The sequence below is a fragment of the Panulirus ornatus genome, chromosome 20 (genome assembly GCF_036320965.1).
Source record: "Panulirus ornatus isolate Po-2019 chromosome 20, ASM3632096v1, whole genome shotgun sequence".
In the NCBI taxonomy this organism is placed as follows: domain Eukaryota; kingdom Metazoa; phylum Arthropoda; class Malacostraca; order Decapoda; family Palinuridae; genus Panulirus; species Panulirus ornatus.
The window spans coordinates 2,316,855-2,331,672 of record NC_092243.1 but is presented as its reverse complement, the minus strand read 5'-3'; the positions used below and the strand labels follow the sequence as shown (position 1 = coordinate 2,331,672).

Sequence of the window (14,818 nt, the reverse complement as noted above, 5' to 3'; positions counted from 1 at the left end):
CATGAACCTTCGTGTGTGTGCGGACAAGGAAGCCATACGCGGACATGTCCGTTTTAAATTGCTTCAAATCGTCCATCAGCGATAATACGTTCGTCCTGAATCCCCCATAATTGGATCACGGACCCGTCCCCAGAGGCCTAAGTGGTCTTCGTCGAACCTACAACCTTAATTGCTGTGGTAACATGACAACTTAGAAAGCATTACCCCAGTATATGGTATATTCACCCAATTTTGCTCTCCATGATGCACAGATCGCGTCCGTTGCATCATAATATACTAGAGTGAGTCTGCAACATACCGTGACACTGCTGGGTTATACTCAGTTGGTATGTCTGATCGTGAGACACTTTCTAGACGGAAAATTGTTTTGAGTAATCCGTGTGTGTGTGTGTGTGTGTGTGTGTGTGTGTGTCTTCACTTTACCAGTAATTGTGAGTTGCTGAAACTCAATTCTCCATTTAGATCAAGCTGCAAGTGATCATTAGGTGAGGATCATCTTTGACATCTGTATTTATCATTTTATGTTATTTATTCATTTACTCATTCGTCTCTTTATCTATGCATCGAAGATAACGTCACGCATCTATCTATCGCCTCAGCTCAAAGGGGAGGAAGATGATCAGAATGGTTGACTGTGGGCCACCTGCCCTCTTGCGGTATTCGAACCTGTGAAAAAAAAACATACAGATGATCGGTCGTCAGTGTCCACCGTTCTGCCTGGTGATGTTGTTTGTTCGGACGCACGGACGACCATCTGCACAACGTGATGCGTTACAGTGACCGCTCATGGCGTTATGTTACCTCCGCTGTATACGTCGTTACATCTAATACAGGAGGCTGCTTCGACACGTCGAACCCCAACAGCGTTAGATTATAGAAGCACTGTGGCAGAGGTGGTGAGGTTCGTCACAGCAGCACTGTGGCAGGTTCGTCACAGCGAAGGGCGCCTGGCAACCACCCGTGAATAGGATTTCACCGTTATTCACCCGTCACTCGGTAGCCAGGATCAAGAACACAAGACAATTACGTTCGCTAAACATGTTTGTCCACCTGCTATGCTGAATTAAGTGTACGCTGGGATATACTTTGCTTTGGCAGATAGGAGACAAGAGCGCACGATGTGAGGTCAATGATACGTAGAAACAAGATGATGACGTCAGTGAGGAGTGTGTGTGTGTGTGTGTGTGTGTGTGTGTGTGTGTGGTATGGTTGCTAGAATATGTTTGCCTCCTGCGTCGTCAGGACGTTCAGCAATGGTCATAAATCGAGTAGAATCTGTTATCCATCAGTCAAGGATTAAAGGCTCGTTAGCTGAATGATTTGTAAAGCCACATTTTGTTGCTTCAGGAGAAAAGTGATGCGGTAGAATGCGTAAATACTTGCCATTGTCTTTTCTTTTTCTCTTTCGTGATTCTCTCTATCTTTCATTGAAGGCTCGGCCTTGATGTGGACCTCTGTCCGTGATTGCAGCCTCCAACATGATGAATAGCAGTGTCGGTGGCAAAAGTTAACACAAATAGTTATATTAACACTTGTTACAATAGTTTTATAGATGATGATGATCACCTGGGATATATTTTGCAAAAATAAGATGGTTGGAATCTTAAAGTTACACCAAAATATACATATTTTCCTTTACTTTTTCTCTTTGTTACATAACGTACGTGTCATTGACAGATCCGCAAGCTAGAGGGACAAGAGTAAGCAGAAGTTCCTCAAAAAAATAGATGAAGAGGATATAGATGAAGAGGAAAACAGACACAAGTGGAATACGATTCTGTTCACTGATTATCAGTGGAATGGTTGAAGATGTATAAGGGGCCAGGATTGCCTAATTACCATTAAAACAGGTCCAGACGACCTAAGGTGAAGTGAAAGTAGAGTTTGAAAAGAGGTAGGCGTCCACAGAGTCAGCGATCTAAGTACCATATAAACGCAGACACCTGAGGTGCTCTGGGGCCCAGCCCACCACTACCTACCGCCCGCCCATATGTATTCTACCTGCCTCGGTTACCCACGCCCACACACGCCCTACTTCAGCAGCCACACCTACGGCAGGGGCCCACGCCTATACGCGTGCCTCCCTCCTCCCGCGCCACATGCGCGCCCATCCTAAACCACTTTCTAACGAGACGCGTCATTGCTGGTCACAGGCATCTGTTTGGTTACGCGAGTTGCATAACTGTGATCAGTTAGTGTAACCTATTTACTCTTAACTACCTTAGTTACTCTGTTACTTTCGTCCGAGGATGCGATAAAGAATACCTTCGATATTCTCAGCAACTTTCGTTACTTACAAAGAATATGAAGGGGATATCTGTTTATGTTCATGCTCTCATGACCAAAGAATTTCGTGTTGTTGCGCATCGTATTTGTTTGAAAAGTGATACCGTAAATTTATCATAAGTGAATGTTGTACAAAAGTCTTTGAATAATTCATATCTACTCGCTTCAATGTTTTCTTGATTAGCATATAGTTGCCAAACACTAACGTTTGAAACAACGGTAAACCAACATATGTAACTGGATGGTTCTTTAAGGTTAGGTTAAACGAAATAGAATCACGTGATGTGTGGATAAAGTGCCATGAATTTCGTTGTACACTTTGTTATGTTGAACGCATGATGGGAACAATTGACAAGTTGAAAAAGTCCTCTTTTTACGAGCCTTATGCGATGGTCGCATAGTATGAAACCAATAGCTGCAGGTGATAAAACTAGCTTCAGCTAATAGGAGTAACTTCAGCTAATAGTAACAGCTTCAGCTAATAACAAGAGTCATATATAATAACAATAGTTGTAGGTAATATCCATACCTTCACCGAACAATAGCTTATGGTAATAACCTCAGCTCCTAATGATAGTTTCAGCTCATAACAATAGCTTGCAGCTAACAACAGGATCTTCGGTGCTCAATAACACTGTCCTTCGCCATATCCATTCCGTTTTATCAATCAACAATGATAGATAAACATCTGAAGAAATCTGAATAGAGACGATAAAACAAAGAATTACTCTGCAGAGTGGGAACCTCAACTCACAGCAAGACAGAACAATCCGGTGGAAAGAATGAAGTAATATGAGAAATGAGTTATGACTTGATGAGATACGAATGTTGAGATGCATGTAAGTAAAGATAACGAGAAGATAAACGAGTAAACTTCAAGAGGATGAAATAAACCTGATTTCGAGTTGAGTAGTGAGCACTGATGTAAAGCAACGATAGGAATGCACAATGTTCACTTAGATGACAAAATCAACTGGAATTTTTCAGTGTTGGCCGAAAGAAAAGAATATAATGAAGCGAGAAAATCCAAGTGAGAAAATGAAAGAAAATAGAATTATATTACATACTTCTGCAGCTGCTCGGAGTGTCTCGCACGGATACCTCACAGGGCACTTCACATTTGACATCTCATACGTGGTACCTCACACATGTCGTAACTCCTCCACTACGTCACTCGCAGACGATCTGCTGTTGGCAAGACGAGTATAGACTCGTCAATGAATAACAGTCTTCCCGCCTCCCGACCCATGAGGACGTCCACACAACCCGGATCTATATAATTACCTCTCATGTAATATTGTCCTTCAGATTTGTCCGCTGCCGGATCCGCCTTTAATTACTTAACTAGTTGACGTAATTAGGAAGTGATCAGCTGTGGGTGGGCAAGGTGCATGTGTATATTCAACAAGCGCGAAATTCCTGGGGATCATCATTAGGTTTACTTGGTCAATGGCAACGCTTCAGGTACGCTTGGTTCACAGGTAGTTTACATCATTGGGAAACCATCACACTAGAATCTGTGTACTAAGTGAATGTTCACCGGGTGTGAGTTTACTCAGTACTGGACACGAGTAAACGAGTTTACTCAATACTGGATTGTTGGTTCACTCAATATGGAGAGTTCCATACACTAGTTTCCTCCTCACTCAGTACACAAGAAGGGAAAGTTCCCCTACGAGGCTGCCCACAGATATGTGAGTAATTTTTTTCCCTTATACTGTGAGATGTTGACCGATGGGTTTATTCGTCCTACTGACAGAAGAACATATCTGAAGTGTGTTTGTTATCTTCTTCAATCGTAGTCTTGGGTTGTAAAGGTTGTAGAACACTGTTGGTAAATGAGGACGATTTCTTACCCTTGTAAGATACAGTTATATTCAGTTATAGGTAAAGATACATATAACTGAATACAACTGAAGCGGTGAAGCACACGACACCCACAGGAATGAATTGATCCATAGGAATAATGTGATTTCCATAATGAGGCCGGTACAGTGAGGGTTGGTTTATGAAGTGAGTGATTCTTATCTGTTAGACACCTCATATTGGAGGATCAGTAATAGCGGGCTGAACAATTTTCTTCGTTTTTTTCTAGGTTCGCGAACACTATCATCAGCGTATTGCCGTCGGCAATTCACTGGTGGCCCGTTCTTAATTCCCTATTTTTTTCTTTTCCTCCGCCATAAAGTTTTGGAACTACTGTATCTAACGTCTCATATTTTACTTAGTCGGGAACCTTTTTTAAAAGAGGCCTCCCTTTTTTTCCCCATTCTTCCTTGGTTATTTTCCTCATATTCCCTTACTACTGTGTGGCTTTAGTCCTTTTTGTATTTCGAGTAAAGACTGGCCTCACTGAGGTCTGTCTGTGATCGTAGTCTTGGACACAAAGACGAAAAAAAAAGCGTTCAGGCTGGATTATGGGGCGTCGAACACCCGGGGGCATCTACCTGACCACACCCGAGGGGAATCACTCTGACCATAACACCACAACCACCACCTTCTCCCCCCTAAACAACCCCCTACATAATGAACTCCTAATGACCGATATAATGCATCCATTGGTCATGGGACCAAAAGCCACACAATAATGGCTCTCCCGGGCGCCAGGTGGCTGGCGGTGGTGGCAGCGATGGTGGTAGTGATGAGCCTCGAGATGTCAAGGGAGGGGAGGAGGCTGTCGTGCTGGGAAGAGAAACCTTCTGTTCTGGGGTGAGGAGGAGGAGGAGGAGGAGGAGGAGGCTGGGTAGGGAGAAGCCTGAGTTACTGGGGTGTATGAAACTTGTCTTCGTTGCTTGACCATCTTGATTCTATTACAGCTGAGGTGTATGTCATGATATATATGGAAGGAAACTGAAGTAGAGTGGAAGGTATTGTTACTTTACGTAGTGGGGTCTGAGAGGAATTGTTCCGCGTGCTGTCCAACTCACACTAACCCTCCAGGCGCTCATGACCATCTGGAAAGATCGTAATAGCGTCGAGGAATTGAGGAAAAAGATGTTTAGATAAAAAACAGATCGGTTAATTAGCGAAAGTTGGAATGTCTCGACGGTGAAGGTGTTTAAGTGAGAGTATGTAAACAAGAGGAGGGCAGGTCTTCAGTCCCAGACCACTTATGACAGTCACGGACCGTGTCATACGCTCCCCTGTCACGAATTACGTCACACAGGGAAGACAAAGGGCATCCGGTAGCTGAGTCTTCCCTTGGCTGTGAGGTACAGGTGGGAGGATAGGTAATAGAAAGGACGGCACGAACCGGAAGGTGAGAGCTGGATGCTGAATAGGAGGCAGGATGTGTCTGTGTAATCTCCTCTTTGTAATCACTCATCTGTACTATACAGGGAGGAAGTCCTACACTCGTAGGACTTTCTCTAGTTTCCTACAACTTTTCAAACTTCTTTATGCTGTCCACATCCTCATTATAATCTCACTTTATTTCTTATTTTTTTGTGTGTATGTGTTTGTGTGTATTCATTACATTTTTATATGCTTTAGTGCTGTGTCTCCACAAGTGTTACAGGAAGATAATTGATGCAGTATATTTCTAGTAAGCAGAAATAACACATTTTGCATGGGTGTTTCCATTCACTCACCAAGACTAAAATTTCAGGCATTCTAAGCTTTTTTTTTACATCTTAATAATTTTCATTAGTTTATCGTGGGCCATTTACTCGCTGGTAGTCGGTCTAATAGTTTCCCGTAATGTCAAAAGCGAATCGAGTGCACTGTGCTATCACGATATTCAAAGCAACTTTCTCTGAAATTAATCTTTTCGTACATTCACATCGCTAACTTTTACATCACTTTCGCTACGATTTTCGCTTAACGATTTATGCTAAATATTAGCCAGAAATGTATCCCCTGATGGATTTTATAATAATCATATGACAAAGTGTGATTTAAAGAGGTGACTAGCGAAATCGTTGTCAAGCCAGCTGTTCGCTAACGGTGGAAAAGGGACCTTCATTAGAATGATTTGTTCACATAATAAGAACGAAATTTATTCGTATTAAAATTGCAGCAGATGGCAACAATGTGCCTTGAACGGTGACATAGACAACAAGAAAACCCAGAAGGGGAAACCACAAACATATCCAGAGGTGCTAATATGTCTTATGACGTACAAACCTCCTCCAGAACCTCTTTATCCATCTTGTACTTTCAGTCAAGTTACTATGAAGTGCAAATTTGAAACTAAACTGCTCTTCCTAGTGTTTCTAAAGGATGAACACAAGTTTCATCACCAGCATCTCCCAGGAATGTTAAGATATGTCTAATGCAACATCTAATGTGGTCAGTACACAGAGACAGACATCTTCTTTTCGTGCCATACTTTCTCTCCCACATCTGTGTTATTCTGGACGCCTCAGATCTTTATGTAAAAAACATGATAACTCTGACGTAAATATGGACCCTCTACCTGCCGTGACCCTCTTTGTTTTTCCTTCATCTTCTTCAACTGGACGTCTCTCGTTTCGCAAAAGAACTGCAAGTCCTGCAATCCTGTAGATGCTGCACCTGTGGCCAGGATATATTGGAATACAGGACTGCCAGTGTTAACGGGAGGAAACCCTCTTCTTTATGTCTCGTCTTCACCTCCTGCAGGAGTAACGCTCTTGGCTTCACCGTTGCTCTCATAACAACAGAAAGAAGCGAGAGATGGAAGATGCACTTCTGCCAGATCAGTTTCTTCTCCCACATGTCTGTACCAGGTGGGAGGACTCCCACGTCGGTAACAACAACATTAGCCGAGCGTCCTCCCATGTTGCCCGCCATGATGGGAGACTCCCACCCCAATGATATCAGGGGGTTTCAGACCTCCTGCTGCCGCTACTTCTGTTGGTGATTGTGGTGTCTCCCTCGCCTCTTGCTGTTCCTCTCAACTGTGCCTCCTCTTCCTCTACCCTGTTTGGTCCTCCTCCTCCCCGTCCGCCTTCTCCCACCTTTCCCTCCTCCTCCTCCTCCTCTTTTCTCTTCCTCATTTCTTCATAATGATCGTAGTTGGACCGAATCATCGTCACGTATCCCCAGAAACTCAAAGTCGACTCGGGGCAACGACTGCCTTCCATTAGCCCAAGAGTTGCTCTGAGAAAGAGCAACAAAGATGACAATGAGAAGGTGTCTGTCTTTCTTTCTTAGATGTCTTGAAACCTTGGAGTAGAAGTTGAAGATGTTGTTTAGACTGGACATAGATTTTTATGGTCATAATGTTGATAGTTTTTGTTTCTCAGTTATCGTGGAGAGACATAAAGAGATGAGATGAGATGTATTTCTCCCTCTTTGTATCTTCAAGCTAGATAAAGTTGTTTCTTATATTGTAAGACTAGAATCTCTTTGTATTAGATCCTGCTGTGCCAGACAATACAATCATCGATCATATATTCTATAGAATATTTATGTTGAATATTTTTTGTCTGTTAGTATCTTACTGATGGATGAAAGAGACATCATCCCACAATTTCTAAAGACGTCACTAAATCTTCTGAGGAGTTACCCCTTAAAAATCACCTCTATGCTACATTTTCTTTCTCGCTTGTGTGTTACGTTTTCTATGATGGGTATCTTCAACGGTAACAAAACTAACTTGATTCAGCTTTTTATTTTCTTTTTTACCCTACGACTTCAAAGTTTTTGTTGCCTCTGGGAATTAGGACGAGAACTAGATTTTCTCCATAAAGCCAGACTTTCAACGTACTACTGTAATTCAACTCAGCTTGAACTACAGTTCTCTGGTCGACCACAATACATATCGGTAAACAAATGATGGTTTTACGTCTCGAGATTTTTCCTTTACCACCTGCACATTTGCTTACTAAGACGCGAAGCTTGAGCAATTGACTTTCTCTTCTGAGTATGATTATACTTAAATACCTATCTTTTTTGACGGTTTGGGGATATGAATTATAGTCTGGTGTCTGTGGGTCTGTCTGCTTGTTAACCTGTATGTGCTACCGTCTTGTCTGTCTGTATTCTGTATGTCTGTGTGTCTACTCCATCATAACAATTTTCTCTCGTGCGAATTATAGTGATGAAGATGGTTATAATAATGATGATAGATTGGATGTTTGTGATGATGCTATTAATTGTGATTAATAGAAAACCATACTCAAAATCACGAAACTACACACACGCACGCAAGCACACATGCATGCATGCACATGCACTCACTAACGCAAAACAACACGCACGAACGCAATATATAATCGGTACAGAAACTGATGACTTGTTAATACCATATAACTTTTCTTTCTAACCGTGGCATTGAGTTCTACGATAAACTTGTCTTATGATAAATCATGTATAGTCCCTTACATAATAGAGCCTAGTTTACTTTAAGCGAAGTATATATATATATATATATATATATATATATATATATATATATATATATATATATATATATATATATATACCTGAATTTCAGTTCACTCATGAGAGATTCTTACTAGATCATGAAATCTCTGCCATCAGTGTCATCAGCTGGATTTATGTCCATGTATTTCTTCGGTGTTACAAATAGTTATATCTTCCTTCCTGTAAACTTGACTTAATGTACCTTAAATACAGGGTTTAATCCTTTCGTCTCTTGCTCCCAGACCTGACGTAAGGTTTAAACCCTCAATGCCAACTTTATCCTCCCTGAATGTTTACCATCATCCTTTCTCCCTTCCACGTCAGCCTCAGCTCTACCTCAACGGTGTCTTTCACCTTCCTCCCTCAACGCTACCATGAACCTCCGCCCTCCTTCTCAAACGCCACCATGAACGCCACCTCAACACCCCTACTGAACCCATATCTCTAAACGCTACACCGTTACCCTCCTTTACTTCAAAGCTTCCCTCCCTAACCTGTTGTCCTTACAAGCCAATATTAACCCTCGGTCATCGCTCCCCTGACAGGTACGGGCGGCTGAACGTCTTGCGGTGGTTGCTGCTTGACGCTGGGATGCCTGGCCTTGACCGCACGCAGGGCGGGGCCCTCGCGCTGCACTACGCCGCCGCCCGGGGCTGTCTTGAGTGCGTCAAGCTCCTGGTGGAGACATCGCCGGATTTCAGGTACTGTACCTACTTGATGTTGACATGTTTTATCACAGTCTCGAAATGATGACTAGGTTTTGTTCTGTGTTTTGAGAAACATTGTCATTGTTCATGATTCATGTTTGTAATTTAGGTATTCTGTGTTACTTTTAGATAATACTTGATATAGGTTAGGTTAGGTGAGGTTAGGTAGGTTAGGATGGTGATTAATGTAGATTAGGTGAGGGTGGTGTAGGTTAGGTTAGGTTAGGTTAGGTTAGGATGGTAATTAATGTAGATTAGGTGAGGATGCGTAGGTTAGGTTAGGTTAATGATAAGTAGGTATGTTTGTTAAGTTAGGCACTGTCTAGGTTAGGTTAGTGGTAATGTAGGTTAGTTTAGAGTTGTGAAGGTTAGGTTGATTTAGGAATAATGTTGGTTAGGTTAGAGGGGGTAATGATAATGTAGGTTAAGTTAGGTAAGGTTAGGAATGATTTAGTTTAGGTTAGGAAAGTGATAATGTAGGTTCGGTAGAATGACGTAGGGTAGGGTTAGGTTACGGTGATGCTGGTTAGGGTTAGGCTACTTTGTCCCAGCAATTTGTAAGGTATTTTTGCAGCTTTGCTCCATAAGAGTTATAGTTGTTCATACTATTTTCATACGTTCTAGATATTCTGAAAGCCATTTTTAAGCCCGATTTGTTCACTGTGTTACATAAATTTCTGTATCTTTGTACTCTGTTGGTCATGTTATTCCAAAGGGCTTCTACACTTGGCAAATACCAGACACCTCCTGTGTATAACTGAGAATAAACCGGGTTTTCTTACAAAAACGTCAAGGGTTGTGACCTTAGGTGGACCATTGTGGACCCCGTGAAGTTAGAGATAGCAGTGACGGGTGGTCAACTGTTGACCGGTAAGGTTCAGATAGTAATACCGGGTGGTCCGGCGAGACAGAGGTGTTACAACGTTAGATGGATGAGCGTGGAGAAGCGACGTGGTATGTGTGTGTGGCATGCTGTTTACTGAACCAGTGGCAGCGGTCCCTCCGCGCCCGCCGTTCACGTTGCTCTTCCCTTTGTGAGGCGTGTTAGAGGAGGAGGAGGAGGAGGGAGCATGTATTATTTGCAACTGTTGGGCCAGGAAGCTGCTGCTGCTGCCGGGTCTTGTGGCTGTCATTGCTGGGAGCTGAGCGCCGGGGTGACGAGATGAAGTAAAGGTATTGACATATAATGAAAACAGAGAGATATGTTAAGGTGGACAGAGCTAGACCACGCGATACTCGACTAGCTGCTGCGTCACATGATTATTGTGTGGCCTTCAGCAACTCCAAGGTGGGCCGTTTTGATAACTGCTTCTTTCCCTACACCTCGAGGTTTTGGAACTCTCTACCCTCTCATGTCTTTCCCAGTAACCACGACCTGGCACATTGCAAAAGACAGGTATTTTCACGTTCTCCAAATTCGTAAATACTTTCCCTTGTCTTTTCTTTTTCCTTTTCATGATTCTCTCTATACTTCAATTAAGGCCCAGCCTTGATGTGGACTTTTGTCCGTGACTGGAGCCTTCTTTATATTAAAAAGAGACAACCAGGGTATAAGAAAAAAGAGAAAGTGTGTGTCAAACATCCGCAGGCGTCATAATTAGGCAGTGAGAGTGTGGTTGGTCGAAGAATTAATTATCTCCAGCCCCTGGAAAAAGTAATTTATGTTTTTTCCCTTCAGCTGGTGGTTATAACTTGACGTTGACGGCATTAACAATGCTGGATGTCGATAGGACTTTTAAAAACCCAAATAACCAACTACCTATGGACAACTGAGAAGGGATATGGGTAGAAAAATAAGAAAATGGGAAGAGCCTGATGAGCGGGTTTGCTTGAGCCAGCTGCAGTGGTGACACAGTGACGTAGCGATCAACGTATTGTATTTTCTTTTCCCACCTGAGTCATAATTAGATCTAGACTCCGCTGGGAAATTTGCCGGTAAAGAACGTGCGATACGTTATATATATATATATATATATATATATATATATATATATATATATATATATATATATATATATATATATATATATATATATATATATATGCAGAAACCAGTGGGAGCATCACAGTGTTCAGGAAAAGCACACATCTTTGACTTGATCCGTCGGGAGGAAGTGTGTGATCATCAAGCTTCGTGTTGACTCATGACCAACTGTCTCTCAATCTTGGCATATATTTGGTCATTGCTCGAGGACATTCAGCAAGCGTTTCATCAGCCGTTTACGTCAATGGGTTACTCTCAGTCATCGAGCCGCATTCAGGGGGTATTTCAGTCGACCTATTCCTCCGTATACTTACCTCGTTATATCATTAACATGCTAGAGGTATCTTCGTAAATTATAGGCATCCATCAGGTATAGCGGTAAGTTATTTACATCCTAAAGGTATCCTGGTAAATCATTTTACAACCCAACGTATAATACGTTCTGTAGATCGCACGTACACACTGGGGGCCCGTTGGTATTTTTATCTTTTACGTCAGGAAAGTTTCTCGTCAGTTATTTTGCATCTAGAAGAATCAATAGACTTCTGTCACCTAATGGTTTTCGGGCCACTTCAAAAACCATCACAGCCTGACAGTTGTTGGTAAGACTTGTTCGACCAATCAATTAGTGGTTGAATTACTTCACTCAATGAAGACACAGGCGTCATTCGTTTCTTCAATTTTTCTTTTGCTTGATGACAATCCGTGAGAATTTAGTCCCCCCACGGTAGCAGGAGTCACAAGCTAGTTAAAGAACCATTTTTGCAACATTTGAGAAAGGCATTACCACAGCGCCTCACCGTTTCCGTGAAGACATGAGACCCCATAAGACATGAAGACTTATGAACATCTTTGAGCATTATGGCCGCAAGTGGTAATCACCTTAATTTTTATGTGGAGTAAATTCTATAGCTTTACGGTATATCCAGTCCTTACAATTAGATATCTGATTTTTAGTATAAAAAAACTGTCATCAACTTCTGATAATTGGAGTGGGGCAGTAAGGGTATTATCATTCGTTCTCTATTTTCACCATCTATCAATCAGGTGTTGCCCAGAACAGAGGCAATTACCATCACATTCTCTTGCTCACCACACCACGTCGCCGTCTCCGGCGAACACCTCAAAAACCATATACAAAGGACTCCGGTGAAAGGCCATCACATAAAACCATCACGAGGGAAATCAGACATTATTATATCTAGCAGAGAAAGCGTAGGGCTATTACCAGGCCCTTCAGTTTTTTAGCGAATGCCTACCAATAGGAACAAGTTTTAGGCGCTGATATTTTCTGGGCAAAAAAAGTGGACATCCCCCTTTCTCAACAACTATAGGGACGAAGGAGAAAGAAAGCTTCGAGGATTAATTGAGTGAGGAGAGCAGAGATCGGAGGGGCTGAGTTTGTGTTGTGGTCATTTGTTGGAGAGTTTCTACTACGGCAGGAGACTCACCTCCTGCCGAACAGTGTTGACTGTGGCTGGACGTTGCCCGTGGCTCACGTTCTCATGGCAAGCGTTGCCGTCTTGTCAAAATGTAACTTTCGGGGCTTGATGAGCGGCAGACGTCTTCGTATCTTGCCAAAGTGAACTTTGCGAACTTGAACTGTGGAAAAGTTGAACTCTTGACGAAATGTGCTATATTTTTTTTTTGGATTTTGTGCGATGTGTTTTCTTGTGCATTGAAACTCTTTACTGGTGGGAGAATGATTTGAAATTTGAGCTTACTATCACATGCAGGACGGTAAGGCTTCATCATATGATTACGAACGATTAGAAGCAAGTATATTGACTTGGGAAAAAGGTACAGTGAAAATGTATTGTAAATGAGTCAGTGAGACGTGTCGGTGATTTGAAGTGATAGTGTTTTTCAAAGACTCGTAAGATACTGTTGCAAAAGTGTTGGAGCACTGGAGTGTGATGTATATCTCTCGATGTCACACATGTATCTTAATGACTACGTCTCACATGTTGACAAACGCAACATGATTCATATTCGCATCTCTGTTTACGTTTCTCCGCGAATTGTGTGAAGTAAACAAGTTGATGTTTAAGAGATTGATTTAAATCTTATCCAGGGAGAAACAACAACACCCGGGAGGACTAACTGTAAACATTGGACGTTTCACGACTCAGGAACTATGAAAGACGATGGATAAGATGACACGGAAAAACCACTATTGCTCGTGATTCATTTGTGAAATATAGCCTAACTGATCATTATTGACATGGAAACGTGCAGATGGACTTTAAACTCAGATATCTGTCGTATGTTTGCATGTTGGACGAAGATATATCGCAGGGACTTGGAGACTAGAGAACTACTATTATGAAGGAGTGAGTGTGTTGCGGTTGCTTAGGGAGCTGTTGGGGTTGGAGAGCAGGATATTCCAGGACTGAGCTAAGAAACCTATCACTGGAAATATTGGAAATGGTAGAATCTCAGATTTAAAGAAAGGGGCACCGTGGAAGGCTGTAGAACTGGAGAAAGGGACATCATGAAAGGTTGGAGAACTGGCGAAAAGGGCGTCATGGAAGACTGGTGAACTGAAGAAAGGGACTTCGTGGAGGGCTGAAATAGAGGAAATCATAAACCGTGTGGGCGAGGAAGCGCTTTAGGGAGGAATATCGCAAACCTTGAGACCAGTATCGTACCGTTCAACGCGAAGGTCTGTGTAATTTGGAGAGGTCTTGAAGGCATATAGGTAGAGGCAACCTGGGAAAGGGGTACCTCGGGAAGGAGTTCCCCTGGCAAGGAGTACCCTAAGGAGGGAACGCCTGTAGGTTTACAATAAGGTAACGTAAAGACAACTAGAGGTAAACAGAGAGATCACATAGTTTAGGAAGTGAAGAAGAGCGAGAGATAAATCTGCTACACTGTCAACATGTGTGCAATGGTTTGAACGGTTAATTATGTCTATCAAGAGAGAGTAATTTCGGAAGTAATTGTTACACGTACCTCAGGTAAACACTTTTTATGGCCAGAAGCTTAACAGTAATAACTTGTAGGACAAAAGAGCATCAAAACCAGTTTTATCAAGAGGTGTGCATCTGTTAGAGAGGTTTGCTGATAAAACTCATGTGTTCAGAATGTTTCACGGTAGATTATGAAATAAAACTTTTGTTGAAAAGTCGTATTTTTGTACTTTAGAAAGAGAATACAAGACGCTATTGATCAACCAATGAGATAACGTCATATATCTGTATGCTCCGCCCTCGTGTTCGTGTACAACCAATAGGAAGGAAGATTTGATACTGAGATCCGCCCTCCAGTCTTAGCCGTTTACTGCAGCGCGTTAAGGCTGACAATTTCACTGCATTTCACCAGAATTACGACAACATATGATATTTCATTTAGCAATATTTACGTATTTTGTAATCATATATAAACATGATTAATCTCTTAATCTCATAACCAATCTTTTTTCTTTGTAAGTCTTGTAATTTCGTAAACATCTGTACATGTGTAACGGTTAGCGTTCCTGACCATGGCG

General features: G+C 42.1%; 1 protein-coding gene across 4 annotated transcripts in view; it reads left to right on the top strand.

The window, feature by feature from the left end:
- Positions 1 to 14,818, top strand: part of f (espin protein forked) — a 410,656-nt gene that overhangs the window by 230,137 nt on the left and 165,701 nt on the right. For 3 of the 4 annotated variants that reach the window (XM_071674484.1, XM_071674485.1, XM_071674482.1), the window contains exon 2: positions 9,183 to 9,338. In XM_071674484.1, coding sequence (XP_071530585.1) covers positions 9,183 to 9,338 — 156 coding nt within the window. Of the gene's footprint in view, positions 1 to 9,182; positions 9,339 to 12,779; positions 12,862 to 14,818 lie in introns of those variants that run through there. The other variant, XM_071674487.1, reaches the window with a different exon arrangement.